At 29.7% G+C, this 21081-nt stretch overlaps 2 protein-coding genes across 2 annotated transcripts in view; one reads left to right on the top strand and one right to left on the bottom strand.

Moving 5' to 3' along the window:
- Positions 1–16528, bottom strand: part of LOC113400590 (2-hydroxyacyl-CoA lyase 1) — a 28503-nt gene extending 11975 nt beyond the window's left edge. Inside the window, exon 1 of the mRNA XM_064217407.1 lies at positions 16524–16528. The gene's annotated coding sequence lies outside the window, so the exon portion shown is untranslated. The remainder of the gene's footprint in view (positions 1–16523) is intronic.
- On the top strand, positions 6696–21044 carry LOC113400503 (sialin-like). Its single transcript, XM_026640085.2, has 7 exons — positions 6696–6868; positions 15308–15434; positions 17329–17422; positions 18777–19016; positions 19091–19396; positions 19607–20128; positions 20208–21044. The coding sequence occupies exons 1-7, from the start codon at positions 6841–6843 to the stop codon at positions 20448–20450; spliced, it is 1560 nt and encodes a 519-aa protein (XP_026495870.1). The 5' UTR covers positions 6696–6840; the 3' UTR covers positions 20451–21044.
- The last annotated feature ends 37 nt before the right edge of the window (positions 21045–21081 follow it).

The raw sequence follows: 21081 nt of genomic DNA, 5'->3' as shown, positions 1-21081 counted from the left end.
TTAAAATTATACCATTATTTTTATGCTGTCCTCAGAAAATGGTGCGCACATACAAGCCCAAGACTGAAAGACGTAGTGTAGATGAAGAGAGGATGAAGACTGCTATATCTGAAGTTACTTCGAAGGTATTATCTATTAGGAAAGTAGCCGAAAAATATGGCATTAAACCTGCAACTCTGCAACATCTTGTTGAAAAGGTTAGAAAAACTTCTTGGGACAACCAATTGTCATCTTCTAATTTATATGGGTCAAAGTATAGTGTTGCTCAAGTATTTACTACCCAGCAAGAGAAAGTTTTTTCAGAATATTTGTTGACTTGCAGCAACATGCATTATGGGTTGTCCTTGCAGCAACTTTTAACATTAGCTTATGAGTATGCAGAATATTTGGGATGCAAATATCCAGAATCATGAAAAAAAAATAAACGCGCCGGAAAAGATTGGGCAGCAGGATTTAGAAACAGGAATCAGGAGCTCAGCTTAAGAAAGCCTGAAAATACAAGCGCCGCACGAAGTTTCGCAGTTAATAAGACTGCAGTGGCTGAGTTTTTTGATAATTTTGAGCGTGTAATGTTACGCTATAATTTTACTCTATATACAGTTATATATATATATATATACTTATATATCTATACATTTACTGACCGTATAGTAAATTTGGATGAGACAGGCATTAATACAGTCTTACCAACGCCTAAAGTTTTGGCTGAAAAAAAAACAAAGGCAAGTAGGACAAATTGTGTCAGCGGAACGTGGAGAACTAGTAACGTTTTCTGGAATAGTCACAACAACAGGTGCTGCTCTTCCTCCTGTATATGTTTTTCCTAGAGTCCATTTCAAAGACCCGTTTTTAAATGGAGCTCCCCAAGGCAGTCTTGGTTTGGCAAACTGGAGCGGGTGGATGACAGCTGAATTATATATACAAGTTCTTCAACACATTCAACTACAAACTTCATGCACTAAAGATAACCCAATTCTAATTATTTGTGACAACCACGAGTCACATATTTCTATTGAAGCTGTCAACTACTGTCGGGACAGTGGGATTATCTATCTTTCTTTACCGCAAACACATCACACAAATTACAACCGTTTGATGTCAGCGTATTTGGTCCATTTAAAAATAAACTAAAAGTAGCAATGAAGCAAAAAGCAAAGGAACTAAAAACAGCAAGAAATTTATTGGGACTTAAAGAAACTAAGAAACCTTAAAAGAAAAAAGTATGTCTACGTTTAAAGCCAGATTCGGATTCCAGTGAGAATGAGTTCTTGAAATTAAGCGATGATGACGATGATGAAGAGTCAGATGATAGAGGTGAAGAAGAATTTGACATTCCTGATCCTGAAAATATAAATATTGGGGATTTACTTCTTATTAAATTTGAAAAAAAGAAAACTGTAGTTCATTATGTAGTCAAAGTTATTTCTAAATACAGTTTGACTGAATATCAAGTGTTATATCTGAGAAATAATCCAAGGTCTTATATATTTTTTTTTCCTGATGTAGAGATGTTGTTTTGCACTTGCCTAAACCAAATTTTACAAAAGGCACAGCTCTAACATCTTCTAGGTATACTTTTCCAGTTGATCTAAGTGTATATAATGTGCAATAAATTTAGCAATAGAAGCGTTCTTAATAATATTACATAAGTGTACGATTTTGTCAAAGTATTAGACTTTTTACGATTGTTTTTGTTTGTCTTTCTGAGTTTTATTTGTTTAATAAAAGGACAGTCTTGACAATCGTGTTCTGGATAATTGAGATACTCATAATTGTTAATTTGGCTAAGCTACAAGTCCATATTTAATATTATAAATGCGAAAGTAACTCTGTCTGTCTGTCTCGCTTTCACGCCAAAACTACTAGACCGATTTAAATGAAATTTGGTACACAAATAGTCTAGAGCCTGAGAAAGGACATAGGCTACTTTTTATTTGGAAAAAAGTGCTATAAAGGGATGAAAGGTTGTAAGTTGTTGAAAGTATTGTCATGTTTAGAATTTTTAGAACTAGAAGCATAAAACTTATATTTTAGGCTGTACACTTATAAAATAACATATCATGACACCCACTCAGGAGGAATTTTGGATATTCTACCCCTAAATGTGTGAAATGGGTTGAACGTTCGTATGGAATTTTTTAAGTTAGAAACATGAAACTTTATTTTTGGGATACTGATTAAAAATGAGTAGATACGTATTTAAGTGTTTCTTGATATTCTACCTCTGAGGGGGTGAAATAAGGGATGAAAGTTTTTAGGAAGTTCGTTATATTTTAATTAAAAACAAAAAACTGTTTTTTGGAATACTGATTAAAAATACATTGATTCGCATTTAAGCGTTTCTGGTTATTTTACGCCTAAGGGAAGAAATGGGGTTAACATTCCGTATACAGGTTAGTCTGCAAGTCTGTAATTTTTGAAGTTAGAAGCTAGAAATTTTATTTTTGGGATACCGATTAAAAATGAGTAGATACGTATTTAAGCGTTTCTTGATGTTTTACGCCTAAAGGGAAAAAGTAGGGGTTGACATTTAGTATACAGGTAAGTCTGGAAGTCCGTCATTTTCAAGTTAGAAGCATGAAATTTTATTTTCAGGCTACCGATTAAAAATGAGTTGATTCGCATTTAAGCGTTTTTGGATATTTTACGCCTAAGTGGAGAAATAGAGTTTGACATTTCGTATACAGGTTAGTCTGGAAGTCCGGCATTTTGAAGTTAGAAGCATGAAATTTTATCTTTGGGCTACCGATTAAAAATGATTTGATACGTATTTAAGCGTTTCTGGATATTTTAGGTCTAAAGGGAAAAAGGTGTTAACATTTCGTATTCAGGTTAGTCTGGAAGTCTGTCATTTTGAAGTTAGAAGGTCGAAATTTTATTTTTGGACAACCGATTAAAAATACCGATAATAGAGTTGATTCGCATTTAAGCGTTTCTTGATACTCTACCCTAAGGGCTGAAATACACACCAATATGCATACAAAGAGATATTACATTAACGTAACATTTTAAGTTAATTTGTAAATATATTCATATTCTACGCGGGCAAAGCCGCGGGTAACAGCTAGTACTTTAATAAGAGGTAAAATAATTTAAACTGCGATATATTTATTAATAATTGATTTTTCCAAAATAAGCTATAAATACTTCGTTTCATTTTAAAGGTTTTTTTTAAGTCGGTGCAGTAGAATTTATTTAATATATATGTATGTATATGCTGATATAAGCGCTCACTTGATAAAAATATTAAATGTCTTTTAAAAAATTAATTCATTTGTAATACAGTTATCAATCCTTAGCAAAAAAAAGTATTTTAAATGTTCTGCAAATAGTCGTTTTCCGTATCATTTATATTTTATTATCATTCCACTCGTGCTAAAGTGGTTTTTTTTTAAATGATTTACATGTAATACACAACTGTTTAAAGTAGGCGCAAGCCCAAAAATGTACTAGTGTTTTTCATATCAGTAGTAATAAGTTAACGCAGTACAATACATACCTATATATTATTGGTCTTTTCGTTAGCATCATAGTCAGGTACAGTCATTTATATAATACAGTCAAAATCTGTTATAACGACATTGAAGGGACTATTCATATTTAGTCGTAAAAACCGATAGTCGTAACAACATTGAGACCATCATTCAAAGTTGCCACTGTAATTTGATTTAATTAATTATTTAATTTAATTTCATCAGTTCGTCATTTTCTTCTCCTTCAGCTGGTTGTTCTACAGATATAATTCTCCAAAAACATTAGCCAAATGTGGTCGTTTAATGCGGTATTTCGTAGTAAGCAATGTCGTACAATGTAATATTTTTGATAAGACAGTTATGTAGCATTCAGCCGGGACCTTTGATTTTGGTCAATATAACCGATATGTTGTTCTAAACGATGTCGCCATAAACGGTTTTAACTGTATATGAATGTATAATAAAGTTAGTAACTAAATAATATGACAAAATACAATAACCGGGTCTTCGGCACAGTTTTGTGTAACTGGTATTTATTTAAATGAAAATCTAAAATTGACTTTAATCACCCAACATAGGAAAAACATTTCATCAAAAATACCCATTTGTGTAGAATTAGAAAACAGTCACCGAAACCAAAAAATGTATATGTTGCAGTCAACTGGTTAAATAAGCCTTTTAATTAACAGTCTAGACACTTTACTAAATTATACTCCGTTCAACAAGAGGCCTGAATGACATCGGCCAAAACGTCTTCCATTAATAAAATAGGGACTCTCATGTAAATAAAAATATTAATAATGATAGTTTAGGTTGGAACATAATTATTTGGCTAAATGCTAAATATTTATAATAACGTGCATTGAGACAGATATTTTTTAAAAGGTTTTGACATCATAACTACTCTAGGTACTTACTTATTAACGCCACCGCAGCAAAAAAAGGATTAGGCTTAGAATTCCGCCGCACGGTATTTTAGAAAGAGTGTGAAAATCTCTAAACATGATCCCCTTAGTTTATGCTACTAAGAGTATGGATATAATAAAATATAACAATTTGAAGCTATTTACACCGTTTTCAGTAATGTACGAGACAGAGTAAGCTACAAGATTCTAAAGTCGAAGCTTGAATATTATGGCGATATATTAACTCTCACAAATGAGTCTATCGAGGAGACGTAATAAGTACTATGACTAGCTCATATAGCGCCATAATACATACGGGGAAAATTCGAATATTCCTATAAACAAACATTTGAAGTTTGAGTATCCAGCGAAAACAGCATCGACTGTTCTGCAGCAGCGGCCATTCTTGATCGAAATGCGCACAGAAATTAGTCGATGGGAATTATAGTCAATCCGCATAATGTTGCAAAGGCACTTAGAAAAGCCGCCAAAGTGGTAGATAAAGTCCAGTCCTTTCATCGAGGAGTTGAAGGGATATTAAAAATAAACACGCGAAAGTTCGTATTTCAGAATTGAATAAGTACACGATAGCTTACATTATGACAGAAGAAGTGACTAGTTTTAAAATAGTCGTATTAGAAGATAGGACTCTGCAACTGAAATTCTCTAAATCTACTGAACTCGAGTGGATAAAGTGTACAGGGTAATGATCACAGGGCTGGTATGTATACAACAGAGTATTCACTCCACTCTTACTACCGCAGCCAAACCAACCAATTCCTTCTTCAAGAAATATCAAAAGGATCATAACATCAAAATTATGTCCCAGATTAGAGGCATCGTGGTTGATTGTAACATACAATTGCGGTTAAAAATGTTATTTTGCGGGGCGGAATTTACGGCTGTTTATACAAAGACAACAAGAAAATATGTAATAATTAGAACATCGTTAAATGTGTTTATATAATACGTAGATGTAGGCATATATGTAGATAATGAGATTAGAAATTCGCAATTAACGGAGCATAACAAAACTAGTATTGAAGTATTATTATAATTAATAAAAATCAATGAGTAATTTCAAATGGCTTTATTCGCCTCCGTTCCACATCTGGAGTACCTCAAGGATTTCGTTTGTACACGATTATTTATTGATGATTTTATTTATCATATTAATTTGGTGTTTAATAATAAATCTTGTCATTTCAGTTACTAATTTAATTCACCGCCTTAATGTTTTTATATGGAAACCATGGAAAATGTTAGTTTTTGTAAAATGAACTTGCAGACTTTTCAATAACTCCAATCAAAGAAAAGAGCCGATTCAACCAAATTTAATCCGCTTCGTTTCGAATAGTTACATGCTGTCCTTATAATTAAAAACATAATGTATATTAATAATAACGAGAAACTGAATAATTTAAAAGGACAACACTCGAAAAACTTTGTAAAATCATTGACTTCTAATCTTAGGTATTAAATACAAAAAAAAAAAATTAATTGTTGTAAATAAAAGTTGTTGTCTCGTTTTTTTATTACTTTTATTAAAATTTATTTACTTGTCATTAAGCTAGTTATTCGGATAAACTTCAATTTGTGTATACTAATAATATTACTATCACCATTTATAAGTAAATGACTATCAAATGATTAGTAGACAAAAAAGTTTTTTGTAATATATATAAAAAAAAACTAATACTTATGTAAACGCGTATAGATGTATCGAAGGATATTTTTTAAGAAAGCGATATCAAATAATATGTACCTGCAAAGTAGGTAGTAATAGTGATGGTAATGCCCTGCTGATAGATTTCGGCCTTTGTCAACGGATACTTGCCGACTGCGCAGGGGATATTATAGTGCATAAAAGTGAGCGCAAACACTCTTGTACTCTGAAATCACTCACATAATCCGATGAAATGACTAAAGGCATGACTGAACAGATTGAAGGTGTTTCAATGCCAAATCCCTATCTTCGGACTGCAACTCATAATTTCATAACACAAAACCAAATGCGAAACTTTTTATTAGACCGACATGGAATTTTAACCTAGGTACTAGACCAGCAAGGTAGTTGTAATGTAAGTAAAACATAATTATTTTAGTGATGCATAGTATAATTTTATTACAAGAAATTACTATGCATCACAAAACTTATTACGATAAACTAACTAACGTTATTTTTAATGAGCTTCATTGAACACTAATCGACGCGACAGTTTAGTACGCAAAACAACAGAAACGTGGAATATTAGATCTTGCGACTATTCTGCGACTGGTTACTGTTGTTCTGTTATTATGTCGCCGACGTAACCGACGGCCGCGCTGCGTCTGCAAACATCACACTCGCCTGTGAGCAGTCCACGCGGTTAACAGTCCTAACTAGAATGTACGCACTATGAAGTAATTTCTTCTGTTTCAAGATTTTTTTTATTGAAAATTAAGTTTCATTTCGAGTTACAATGCCTGTGATAAATTTGAAGATTATTGGTGAGTTTTTAAATTTTCTCACTCACACTTATAAATTGTAACGATAAGTTTTATTTTTTTTCGTTATAAAAATATGTTTTTTTTATATAAAAATATGTTAATAGTGCAGTATCTATATTTTATACCTTTTTTTTTAGTAATATTAACCGGTTTGATCCTACAATTTTTATAAAGGTCAATTACTTTTATAGAGGAGACTTTTAGTGCTTATGAATAAATTATGTTCCTATTTATTCAAAGTTCTTGAATAAATAATTGAAATATTAAAAAGAAATTTAAACTATTTATTTTAAATTCACAATTGATACTCGGGCCTATCTTTTAGAATATGTATTTTTTATCATTCAATATTCGATTTTTATAATAATATGAAAATCTTAAAAATAAATATAGTAAAATTCAAAGTAAGTTATATGGTACCAAGTAGGAAAATCTAATAATTCCTATCTATATTTTTATGAATAATGGCGACAGTTCATTGTAATGTTTGTCAATGTAGTTTTAATCTTAGTTTATTACTAGTAATTACTGTCATACCTTTAATAAAAATGATGTACCTTCATAAATTAAACTTAATATTAACCCTCCAAGCTACCTACACCGACTGAAATAATCATTTAAAACTATAATTTTAGGCATTAAATAACACATTTTGTATAATATGGGTAGAAATTGGAACTATTGGAACTAACGCTTACATATAGAAAACTATTATAGCTATTCCAATGTTCTAAATAAACACTACGTCAGTAACCGTACCGTTAACTTAGCTTTTGTTTGTATGAATTAAACAATTTCGTACTTATTTAACCTTATTTAATACTTTCTGGTCAAGTAAACGTCTTCAAACATTATAACAATTACTGAGCTAACGTGTATTCTGTATACAGTCCCTGAAAATGTTGACACATAGGATATGGTAAAAAAAAAATCCCTACATCTATTCAATTTTATTGATTTTCCGTTAAATTGGTACAAGCTGGGGTTAAAACTATTATTAAAATGTATTTACATAAATGTACATTTTATATAATGTACACGTGAAAAGTACTTCTTTATTTCAACTTGAGATTTTGATAGGTTTGCCACAAGTGCGAAGTAAGTATTTGTTAGAATGAAAATGTATTCACGAGACGAAACTATTTTAGAGAAAATAACCGTAAACTTATGTTTATAAAAAATAGTAATTTATTTAATGTCTTTCAAAAAACATAATCTAAAAAACAAATGTATGTAACTGTGGCAACGATATCAGTAAATAACTGTCAATAGGTTTTAAATTATATTAAAGTAATACATATAATGCTTTTAAAAAACGAAATGGATAAGCTATTGTTAGATATTTTAGACACGTTGTTGATCGTTTGTATGATTTAGAGATATATTTTCAATGGTTTTATTATTTTATATACTAAAAAACATCAGTAGTTATGTAATAAAACATATTTTATTCTAGTTTTCATAGCATGATATCACTTTTATTTAATTTTTCTTAGAAATATAATATATATCTACAGTCACCTACTATAAATGTATATACTATATATATATATATATATATGGTATTATGCTTATGTATGTATCCTTAGAGCTAAAGTTCAAATTGATTTATTCATATTGGTAAAATATAGTAAAATTACCTTTATCTAAATCTCATGTCTTTGAAAAGTTACAGTGCGCCAAAAGGCTATGTTAGAGAAGGCTATGTCTCATGAACTTCGTCGTGATAATCAGTATATAGTGTAAATAGTAACGTAAAAGTTATACACAACGATTAATATTTAAAATGAATGAATGATGGTGATGAATGAGTTCTATGATGTACTTTTTAAAGAATAAACCATTAGACTTGATATGATATTTAGGAAACATTTTTATTATAACAATGGAATGGTATTGTAATTCAAAGGCATACATATTTTAAATATTTGCCATAGTGTTTTAAAATTGCCACACGGTATCTGTGACATGACACTTTTACTTGCATTGTACATGTTTTGAATAACAATACACGTATTGTTGAATGGAGCAAAATATTTTGAGTATATTGTAGTTTCTTATTAAACATCAAATAAAAGTTTAGAGTTACTTTTAATAGTTTTGTGTTCACAGATATAATAAGTTTGTGTTAACTGTACTCATGTGACATTGCTGACATTTGTGGTAGTTTATAACCAACGATGTTTTGTGTTTACTTTTTTTTCCGGTGTTATCAAATACCAGCGCGATGTTGATGCTAAGGAATGCAAACGATAAAAGAAAATTTCAATTACCTAGGCGTTTTGCGGACGTGATTTTATAGGATTTTTATCTGAGAACACGATGTGGTTATGTGACCGACTACTTTTTATTTCATTTATTAAATTAAAGATGGAATAATGTATATGTACTTATATGTTTAGGCACGAAAGCCACATTCTACGAATCTAATAAGTTATACAAAATAATTTAATATTATTTGGTATAGGTACTTTTTCTTCTCCTCTAAGAAACAGGAGGCTTAAGTGCACCTATCTTTTCTTAGCTGTAATTTATCTTCCTTTTTTCTTCAAAAGCAAAGTAGTTACATATTATCTTCAGCGCAAGTTGGTGAAATACATGGTAACATGCATACAGAATTTCATTCGACAAATGCAGCATGCGAATTATAAACAAATTAATCACGTGAAAATTCAGATGGAATTGTTCGGATTTCATATCACGATCTTTGGTTGAAGATTATTTCTAGTATGAAAACGGCCAATACGGGTTTCAACCTGTTAATTAGTTGTTTAATAGCTGTATATTAGGTCCCGATCTCTTTGGTCTAATTTACTGGAATACAAAAGAGTTATAATTAAGAAATTAAAAAAGTGGAAAAGTATCAGTTGGTTACCAAAATATGAAAATAAATAATATTAGATACATTTAATTTCATTTAAATTCCGTGAACTTTGATTACGGAATTTAAAGGGTTATATAAAAATGCAAATAGTAGACATATTATATCGTTGTATAACTGTTATTTTAGCAAGGATTGTAACGGTAATTTTGGTTTTATGTTATTCGTATAAATGCGTTCACTCGAGGTCATCCTATCAAACGTCACGACATTCAATGTACGATTTCTATAGCTATTTCCTGAAAAATAACGTTCCGGGTAATTTGACTTTTGTTATTTACTTTACATGTATAAAAGCAAAAATCTTTAATATATATATATGTATCCCATTTTATGTCCAAACAACTTTTTTTTATTAATTAGGCTGTGTCAATACAATATTTTTCATTCGATAAGTAAAAGCATAATACACAGTTACTAGCAAAATACGAAAATATAAAAATAATAAAATTGATTAATAACTTGACCCGTTGACACCGTGTCACATAAGACATCCTAGTAACAGTATAGTTTTGACTCATCTTCACGATAAAACAAATACTTATATAAAATTAATCAATCAAGTTATTTAGAAATACACGACCAATAAAAGACGAATTAATTTATTATATTATATTAAGATTAAATATTATATTTTGATTGATTATATTTTATATTTAAATAACGTTCTAAAATTTAATAAAGTACATATTCAGTTTCGAAACCTAATAATTTAATTGTTACTAACAGAAAACTTAAAAAATATATTTTTAAATTCTTTAAGGAGAACTTTGCACTTATTGTTATTTAAATATAATATTTTTAACTTTAATATACCAGCATTAGGTAATTATTGACAGACAAAGTATCTAACATGAAAATATGAACAGGATTGATGAATTCATTTTTGTCCAAATTTGTATGGGTCCGCTCTCGGATTCAATAAAGAGGACTCATCAAAATTAGATCACAAATATCACGCATTATTTTTTTAGTATAGTATTAGAGATGAATATTTTCTCCTTTTTTTTAAATATGTATACAATTATGTACATAATATATACCAATTAAGATGACCTGTGTCAAGACTACGTGAATTTTTGGTATATAATAAAATTGTTATGTAATTGCTAAGTCTAATTGTGTTATTATATAATGTAATTGGTATGTCTACTTTATATTAGAATTTTATTAATGTCCGAATAAGTCGCTACACTAAATAATTTTATTAATATTTTTACTTAAATTGTGTATACGTTATATATTATGCTTTCTAAAAAATTACAATCAGTTCCAATAAGGAAAAAAAAACAAAAACAAAGGATTTTAACTTTCAATCAGAAAAAAAGATTCTTCTTAAAACTAAACTAAAAACTAAGCCATTATAAATATCATCTGGACGAGATTCTTAAATAATTTTGTATGAGTACATAATCAATTAATTAGTATTGCAAGCTGAAATATTACGCCACTTCCGGTTGTGTTTATTATTTCAAAATATGCATCAATATTATGTGTATTATCAAATAATACTTACGATGTGAAAAATAATAATTTTAATAATTAGACACACAACCAAACTCACATAAGTTTCAAACATTATTTTAAGTAGTCGAACACATTGATTGTTTTATCTTTATATCATATTTTTAACTATTTATAATATATAAGTATATACATAGTACAAGGCTATTTACATGAATCAAAAACTGACGGCTCTTGGATTATAAGAGTTATTGTTCTTGATACAAAATAATCCTAAAGCTATATAAGTATATCCTCTAGTGATAAACTTTAAAAAAAGAGGGTGATTATTACGCAATACGTCATCAGTCTTGTCATGTTTTATAAAATTTTTAAGCATGTGATATTATCAAGAACGATTAGGCTCGGTTGGATGATCGACATAATGTCAACTCATAATGTTTCTCGAGTACGAGTTTATAGTCGTACGGCGGCGTGAAGTTGCACATCGTAAAATAATTAATTTACCTACCAAGAAGATTGCAATTGTTTGTCAAGACTATAAGAATCATAATAAATCCTTAAATATATGTTCTTAATAGGAATAAATAAAGTTGAATTAATAAATGTGTATGAATATTTACATGATAGTCAAACTAAAAACACTATTTGTGAAATTTTAATTTTTTTTCGTTACACATACGTTATGCGTTTTATTATGCGCGTATTCGTGTATTATCTGTTTCTTTTTGCCGCCCAAGGCTCAAGCCTACTCAGCATGCTGGTAAATCCGCCACTGATCATATCAAATGATAATTTTATCTGAATGTGTCGAAAACGAATTAAATTGAAGCCTAAGAAAACGTAACATTAAAAATTGAGCTTAAATATAGCCTACCAAAATTAAAACGACCGGAAGATGGCAAGTCATGTTCATCATCCATCATTATTGTTACATATTTTTAAACCTAAACCGAATTCGACAAAAACAAAAACTAATGATTTTTTTCTAAAATACACTTCCAAGAAGAGTAATTCTATGCTGTAACCTCAAAGTTCCAACTGGATTTCCCAACACTTTTCGTCACTGTCGAGAACTATAATGTGGCTATAATTAAAGAGGAGTAGACTAATTTGCCAATTGCGTCATTATTTAAACATTTCAAGGTATTATATTTAATATTTATTTTATTTGTTATAATCTATTCGTTATCCAATATTGATAAACCATTTAACCAAAATGTAAGTATTTGTACAAAGCCATTAGTGACAACTACGTTAAAATGGATGACTATATTTAAAATACCCATTAAAATACATGATTGATTCTATTTATATTTAATATGTAGTTTCGGAGATCTTGTGATGAGTCAGTGGTATTTCGTTTATATAATGTCAGATAATAATAATAATTCTCTACGCATGTCGGAATTAATTTAAAATGTTAAAAAAATAAATCTAAACAATTGAAACGTCTAATCCTTTATATAATTCATACTAGCTTTGTCGTGTAAGCGTAATAATAATTATATTAACTAATTACCTATGTAGAAACCAATTGTACAACATATGTTTGTATCGTGGTCAAAGTCATAGTTGTTTTTATTGATTACTAAAATCTATAAAGTCACTTCGGTTTGGGAAGTACCGAGTTTTTGCTAAACATTACGATATTAAAAGTTTAAATTTACTTATCTAAAAAAATCTTAGTTAAAGAGACATGAAACATTTTGTGATAGTAATTATACATATGATACGTAATAAATTACATCCGCCTGTGAAATAAGGTTATATCAGGCTTGTTTAGGAATCACATACTGTTAAACATTTATCTTATATGTTTTTACAGGATCTAAAGAGGCTTTAATATATAATTTGTTTTTTGTGAAACCCCTGTTTGATTAAAAAAGGTAAACACATAAATTTTTCATTTATGGCATCGAGGTACACGGGTTCAGGGTGTCACGGTAGCATGCGAAAGCGCTCTAGTGGCGCCCGCCGAAATGACGGAGAGGATACCGCTGGTTTTATAGGGGATGCCCCCGGTGAACCGAAGCGCACTCGGCGTGCCGAAGACGCCGCGGCGTCCTGGGCACCGACGAGTCCCACATACCCCCCCGCTTCCATGTAGGGGAAACACGTAAAGCGTTTTTCCAACAAAACCAAAAAAAATGGGGTACACGTGTTACAAAAAATTATTCTTAAAGTTCTGTTGCAAATTGCAAAGTAATTAGTACAAACGGTAATTTTATTTATAGGATGTATTTACTAAGTAAGTAGCAGCTTTTAAATGTTTAACTAAAAAAGTCTAAGGACTTCTCTGCTTTTTGAGGATTAGTTAGATTTCAAAGTTTTCATTCACCGAACACTAGATGCATTATTATAAAAACAATTAGGGCCGGACCCCACAATTATCGACTAAGATTCTGGGGCATTTTGTCACTTTTATATACAGAAAATGTTTGCAAATAAATGTGTTGCTTAATCTATTTTTAATAAGGAAAAAAATATTGTGTTGCAAATAAATAAAATATGTTAATGTTAGCTCTTTTGAGATTTATAAATTTTAAATAAAAAGTTCTAGAATGAAAAGCGGCACAATTCCTTCTCTTTATTTGTTAACGCTTATATCTAATATAAAAAAAATTAAAGATGTATATAAAATTATTATTTTTCATTAGTAAAAATTTTATTATTCATTTTTTTATTTAAAACCTGTTCGACTTTGACAATTTCTTTAATATATACATAGCTGTTAATTTAAAAAAAAAACCGTATCTTCTAATGTTACAAAAAAGATGTTTAAATAAAATGTGGTAATTAAAAGTAATTTTCAAGAATGTCGTTTTTAAATAAATAAATTTAAATAATATTTTACAACGTCAAAACCATGTCTTGCGTTCATCGCTTTATTCATAACCAATAAAAAATAATGCAATCACTTGCGGTTGAATAAACGTTGCTAGAATAAAAAAGGCCGTATGATCACAGAGATGAGAAACTATTAATATTCTATTTTTAAATTATATTCGTTTCATATTGACAAGTTAATGCGGGCTCTGTTATAGTACAAACGTAAATGAATATTTATTTAATATGATATTTTTATCTAGAAATGTTTTATCTACAAAAAACGAAGTCAATACATATGGATACGATAAACGATATGTAAACGAATACCTGACTACGCATACGTGTAATTTATAAAAACTATATTTTTATAAATTACACGTTTTTACACATTTTGAGTTATTTAAGGATTAATGAAATTTATGAAATTTTAATATTTATTCTGATAGGTATCATTTACGTGTTTTTATAATATATTTTATTACATCGTATGATGTAAAGCCAGGTGCCGATAAATGTTTTTATAAATTATGCTTGAATAAAATAAAATTGTAAAAAACTAAAATTGATATTCCGTTTGTTTATATACGCTTATCATAAGGGTTGTTGCCGTGTAGAATTACAGGAAGAAAAGAATTAAACGAGAGCGAACTCGTTCTTAATTATATAATTATATATATATATATATATATATATAATTATATATATCTTTCACCATTAGTGGCTAGCTTAGATGGCTTTAGATCAAGAGGTCCCCAGTTCAAGAGCTCCTCATCGATACATTCATTAATATTCCGTCTTTTGTATGGAAATTTAATTATAAACCATTAATTTTCTACGAATAACTTAACCGATCTTAAAAGAAAGGAAGTTTTCCTGTTTCCCACGGAGTCTTTTTAATTATGTTTTTCAATACTTATAATGTAAATTCATTATAAATAAACTATGGAACAAATACACATATTAGTTACGATAATACTTATATACATGTTTAGTGTTTAAGAATTTTGTCGACATTAAAAATGGTTATTTTCCAAGTCTATGTTCTTGTCTTTATCTCACGATGTCGAGACCAAAGAAGATAATGCGTTTACAACCGTGTATATATGGAATATATTAATACATATATAGGCCTGATCGTCGCTTTTTTGTCAGGTTTATAGAAAATTCCTAAATGTGATAATATTAGTGTTACAATTTTTTAAAAGTAATATTTATCTGAAGATATTATTTTATGTTCACTTGAATGCATCGTTTGGTTTCAGATATCGTCCCAGTGAGAGTGAATCTCTGGATAATGATATTTACGAGCTGTTGGGTAGTATACATGCTGCGTGTCAACATGAGCCTGAACCTGATCGCGATGGTGCCACAGCCAGCTAAAAATATCTCGTAAGTAGCATTTAATAGTTTGCTCACATTTTTGTAGCGTACCTAGGACCCGTTTGTGACGATTAAATCTAAACTTAGATCCCTATTTTAGAAAGTAAAGTTGTCCTCATGTTGTATGTAGTGCTTGAGGAAATTAATAAAATTATCGTTATGAAAATAACCGTTAGCTGCGGCTATTCGTAAACAAGACGATTTTATGCCAATGAATTTATTTTATATTTCCTCTATAACCAGGAATACCTTTTTTGTTGTTTGTTGCAAAAAACGTAGAATTTTCTATATTTGTATATTATAACTGACGTAAAGTAAGATTTTATATAAAATTAATAAATACTTTGTATTTTTCTCTTTTCTATAAAACAAAAACAAACAAGTTCCTTATAGTTAATATAAATAGCGAATACTTGTTATTATAAGTTTCAATCGTTCAATCGATCATCATTCATTTATATTTTTATTGTGCAATAACGTTGTTTCATATAATGTATTAAACTCTTCACATATCAAACATTCTGTACAACATATTTTTTTTGTGTATAAATAAAATTCTTGCAATAATTGTATCATATTTGTCACGACTTGAAAAATAGTATAAACTCGTTATTCCATTATAAAATTTCATTTTATATTGCGTTTCTATGAAGTTTTTATTTATTACAGAGTAATATAGTCGAGTTAATGGATATACAATTCAATGTTTCTTTGTTTGTGTCGTATGCATTCCTAGATAGTTGTTGTTGTTACTTGCATATGGTTTATAAACTATAATGAACGTTTACACAATATTGTAGAATAGTATTATTGTTTTAAGTAAAAAAAAAGATGCATAGCAATACCTGCCAGGAATTAGCTAGTAATAATTATCACGGAGATACAAAACGGGCGGGAAATATAATATTAAGGGATGTTGTCACTATTACAGTTTCCTTAAAATTTTATGTATTAGTTTTCATCGAATTAAAGTACTGGTTAGAAAAATGTGATATAGAATTATAAGAGGAATCCAGTCATCACCACAAAGTCATGTTTGTATATGCTAGTAATTGTTAAACTAGTTAATCCAGTTTAAATGCAAAAAGCAATGGCCTATGAGAACTTTAATGAGATTGATGCTCCTTCGCTTTCTAGATCGATTATGGAATTGCTTGCAACAATAGCTGCCATTTTATTTACATATATCTAAATAGACAAAAATAAAACAGTACAGCTTTTTCTTTACGTTCACCTTTTTATCGTCTAATGTTTTTTTTTTGTTTGGTATCTATTGACGAGCTTTTGTGTTATCTATAAAATAATTCGAAATAAGAAAGAAATTTAAAAAAAGGTTCGAAACGTAACAACTCACAAATGATTTGCAGATTTTCAGAAATGATTATGTTCGAATTTCGAATACTGCACGACACACCTTATGTTACGAATATTTGTAATCGTTTATAAGTAGTCTTTTATGTGCGATAATATATATACATATTTTTTCAAATATTCAATATGAGAATATCTTTTTTAAAAGCATTATGGGAAAAAAAAAAAAATTATACAAAGTTACATGATGCTTTTATAAATGCAAAAACATAATAAGTGATTGTTCCAAATGAAACCTGGCTATGACTATCGGGCCTCCTTATTCCTCCTCAGGGCCTCCTAATCTTTTAATTGTTTGGGTGTGTGTGTGTGTGTTGTTGTGTTAGCTTTTTCACACAGCTAACGAGCTGTGAGAAACATCAAATAACAAATGTCCTCTCATGAAATAGTTTATTTTAATACTATGATATCATCTTGAACATTTCCACAATACTGTTTATTCACATATGTTGATTTTTCATGTTAGTTGCAATGAAAATATTATAGCTTGATTCTTTTATAAATTTGAAAATGTGTATTGTTTGTCACACAGGATACGAAATCAATGCTCTCCAGATCCAAAGGGGGTACTTAACGATTCGCTACGACATGTAGATATAGCTGAAATCAAAGAGGCTCCAAGACAGGTAGGTTTGAATATTTGTATCAATTAAATTAAAATTCCACAGTACATTAATATTGCGTGCATAAACTTCTATCGGTGACAGATTCGTTAAAAAGCAGTTGTATTTTTTAAGTCCGTGTATAATACTCGATAATATTGATTAATTTATGTCAGGCACGTCAATCTGTGTGTGATATGGTTAGCCCCACCTTTAAGTCGTTGGCGATATATTGAAAATAAATATAATGTTAATATTAAAGTTATAGCCAAAGTTATTCTAATGTCTTACTTAAATCAGAATTAATGGTTTTTTAATCGAATTTATGGAATATACTTTTGAACTATTTTAAATATCAAATTTCATATAAACATAAATTAGTACGTCGTACTACGTCCTAATATATTAGTCATGCGAAAACATAGCTTACTTTAGGTGACAATTTCTGTCTACTTCTAACCTTGTATAGTGTTTAATATTTGTATTAGGCTTTTAGTCAATATTTAGATTTCTCTATCAATTAACTATTGATGCAGGGTTGAGAAAAGGTATATATAAATTTAAGTTTTGGAATAATTAACGATATATTAGGTGCTGAAGTTGAAGTTAAAATATTAAGATACTATTAGGCTCGTATCCACCGAAACACGCCTAGGTAGAGGAGAAACATAACAATGTTTAGTTTATATCCAATACCACATTATTCGTAAATCTCCTTTCCGCTTTGCTTCAGTAAAAACATTTTGGTAGACTATAATTGTAATTTTTGTTTATAGTACAGTCTTATATTGTGTTTATATATTAAGTTTCGTAGCAAATGATCCGTTTTCAATCGTTTATTTTTAAAACATATATAGTAATAACAATCAAATATAAATTTTCATAAATTAGTTTTTTAAACAAAGTTTTATACTTTTGCTTTGTTTACATTTATAAACATTATGGTGACCATGGATAATAAAAGGTTATAACATAAAATAAATCGCTCGATGTATTCAATTGATTGGTAATATTTCATATTCAATGTTCAATACCGTCTGAAATTACACCTTTGTTTTGACTCAAGGTTTTTGATGGAAATAAAAATATACGTTGGTAGTTTTTACTTTAACTATCAATAACAAAATGTGATGTAACATTGAGTTAATGAATTCAAATATAATGTGGTTATAACTATAGTTACTTGGTGGTAGGGCTTTGTGCTTTATTCCCAAGGTTTATGGCGCATTGGCGACATAAAATAGTTAATATTTCTTACAGCGCCATTGTCTATGAGCGGTGCTGATCACTTATGATCAGGTGGCCCTTTGCTCGTCTGACTATATTTAAAAAAAATAAACTTTGCTATGTTGAAAAGTTAATTTTATATAAATTGCAGATACAGGGTGGATCGTTTAATTGGTCTAAAGATCAACAGGCAATGATTCTCGGTTCTTACTTCTGGTGTTACCCGATCACCTCACTGGTCGGTGGGATGGCAGCTGAGCGATGGGGCCCGCGATATGTAATATTGGCGACATCGATTATGAGTGCGCTTTTAACTGTAGTCAGTCCAGCTGCCGCTAGACTCAATTACATCGCTCTCGTGATAGTACGATTCTTCCTTGGATTTGCTGGGGTATATAAAACACGACAATTACTAATTACATTATATTAATTTAGCATTGATATTAATGGTATGCTTTCGTGCAGGGTTTCATGTATCCTGCCCTTCATGTTTTAGTAGCGCGATGGGCACCGCCAGAAGAAAAAGGAAAATTTATAAGTGCGCTTATGGGAGGAACTTTGGGGACAGTTGTCACTTGGTCACTCACAGGTCCTTTATTGGAAAGATATGGATGGCCTTCTGCATTTTACGTACCGGCAGCATTAACGTTTATTTGGTGCGGTTTTTGGTGGTATCTTGTAGCCGATACACCTACTGAACACCCTAGAATATCAATATCAGAAAGGAAATATATCTTAGATGCTCTGGGTGACAAGATTAAGAAATCGAAGGTTAGTTTAAATTTCTTATTTGCATTGTAGATAATAGTTTCACATATAAGTGTTATTCAATGACCGAGTCAGGCTTCAATAACGTAAACGTACACTTGTTTGTTATTTGCGAATAAATTTAAAATATCCATTATTATGTTTAATAATTAAATTAATAAAACGAAAAAATAGTATATATATTTTAATTGAATTCATATATTGTTGTTTCAGGGTCTACCTCCATTCAAGAGTATTTGTACGTCGTTTCCGTTTTTAGCCATGGTTATACTACATTTCGGAAATCTTTGGGGGTTGTATTTTATTATGACAGTTGGACCAAAATTCGTATCTAGCGTTCTCGGCTTTGAACTAACAGCAGCTGGTGTTATATCTGCTCTTCCCTACCTTGCTAGACTTTTCATGGCCACTATATTCGGAGCTGTTGGAGACTGCATCCTAGCAAAGAAACTTATGACAACAACTGTTATAAGAAAATTCTTCTGTCTTTTCTCACACGTACTGCCTGGAGTACTTCTTGTTTTACTCATGTACACTGGATGTTCAACTGCTTTATCAGTCGCAATGATAACTATGTCGATGGGTTTTAATGGAGCAGCTACTCTGACAAATCTTCAAAATCATCAAGATTTAGCGCCTAACTTTGCCGGAACTCTATATGGAATTGCTAATTTCATAGGAAGCACCTCTGGTTTCTTCACACCAATGATAACAGCGTATTTCACAAGGACTGGGGTAAATATTTCAACGTAGTTATTATTAGAATGTTGGCAATAACGAAAGTTCTGAATTATATATTTTTCTAATTTCACAGGATAGTTTCGATCAGTGGCGTCCCGTCTTCTTTGTAGGAGCATCAGTATATGTAGTTTCTGCAATATTCTTTATTTTGTTCGGTACTGGTAATATTCAAGATTGGAATTTTTCTGAAAGCGGAAAAAATGAAAGTAAAGGGAAGACCAAAACTGATGATGCTAATGATATGAATGAAGCTTCTAAGAACGGTCAAATAAGAGATTTAAAAGAAATGCCTACTAGTATAACCACCCGGACATAAACTTTACCATATCAAGTAGCCTAATTGTAAGAAAACACTTAAATGACTATTTATTACTTTTAGGTGTATCTTAAAATTTTAGTTATATGAAAAAGATCTGACTACTTTACTAGACATTATTAACGAATTATTTAATTATTGTGTCAGATATTGAACTGAGTATTTTCCTATATAAGATATATAAATAAATTATAATCGTTAGACGATATTAATAGATAATAATATTTATAGGACTACGCATTTTTGAATGTTTCAAATCGAATAATTTTATATGATTTCTAATACCTAATGTGCCTAATGAATATTGATTAAAAAAATTTGTAACTGTGATGTTTTTTACCAAAAATGTTATGTATATTAGTACCTACTCGTTTCAGTTTAATTTTTTACCAATATTTATTAGGTTATCATCTAGTAGGTTTTATAAATGAGGACGTATACATTTACATGACATTATTTAAGTCCTTTATTAAATCAAATAAATTTACAAATATAATTTTGTGTAATTAAATTCATTAGTTTGTTTATTTCAGTTTTATTATGTGACTATACGTTATTCAAAGCATTATAATATATATAATTAATCATAATAAATTGACTTTTATTTTGTAACTAGAATTATAATCAGTTT

Source organism: Vanessa tameamea, chromosome 17 (genome assembly GCF_037043105.1).
Source record: "Vanessa tameamea isolate UH-Manoa-2023 chromosome 17, ilVanTame1 primary haplotype, whole genome shotgun sequence".
NCBI classification, from domain to species: domain Eukaryota; kingdom Metazoa; phylum Arthropoda; class Insecta; order Lepidoptera; family Nymphalidae; genus Vanessa; species Vanessa tameamea.
The sequence above is the reverse complement of the archived record's forward strand: the minus strand, read 5'-3'. Positions and strand labels throughout refer to the sequence as shown.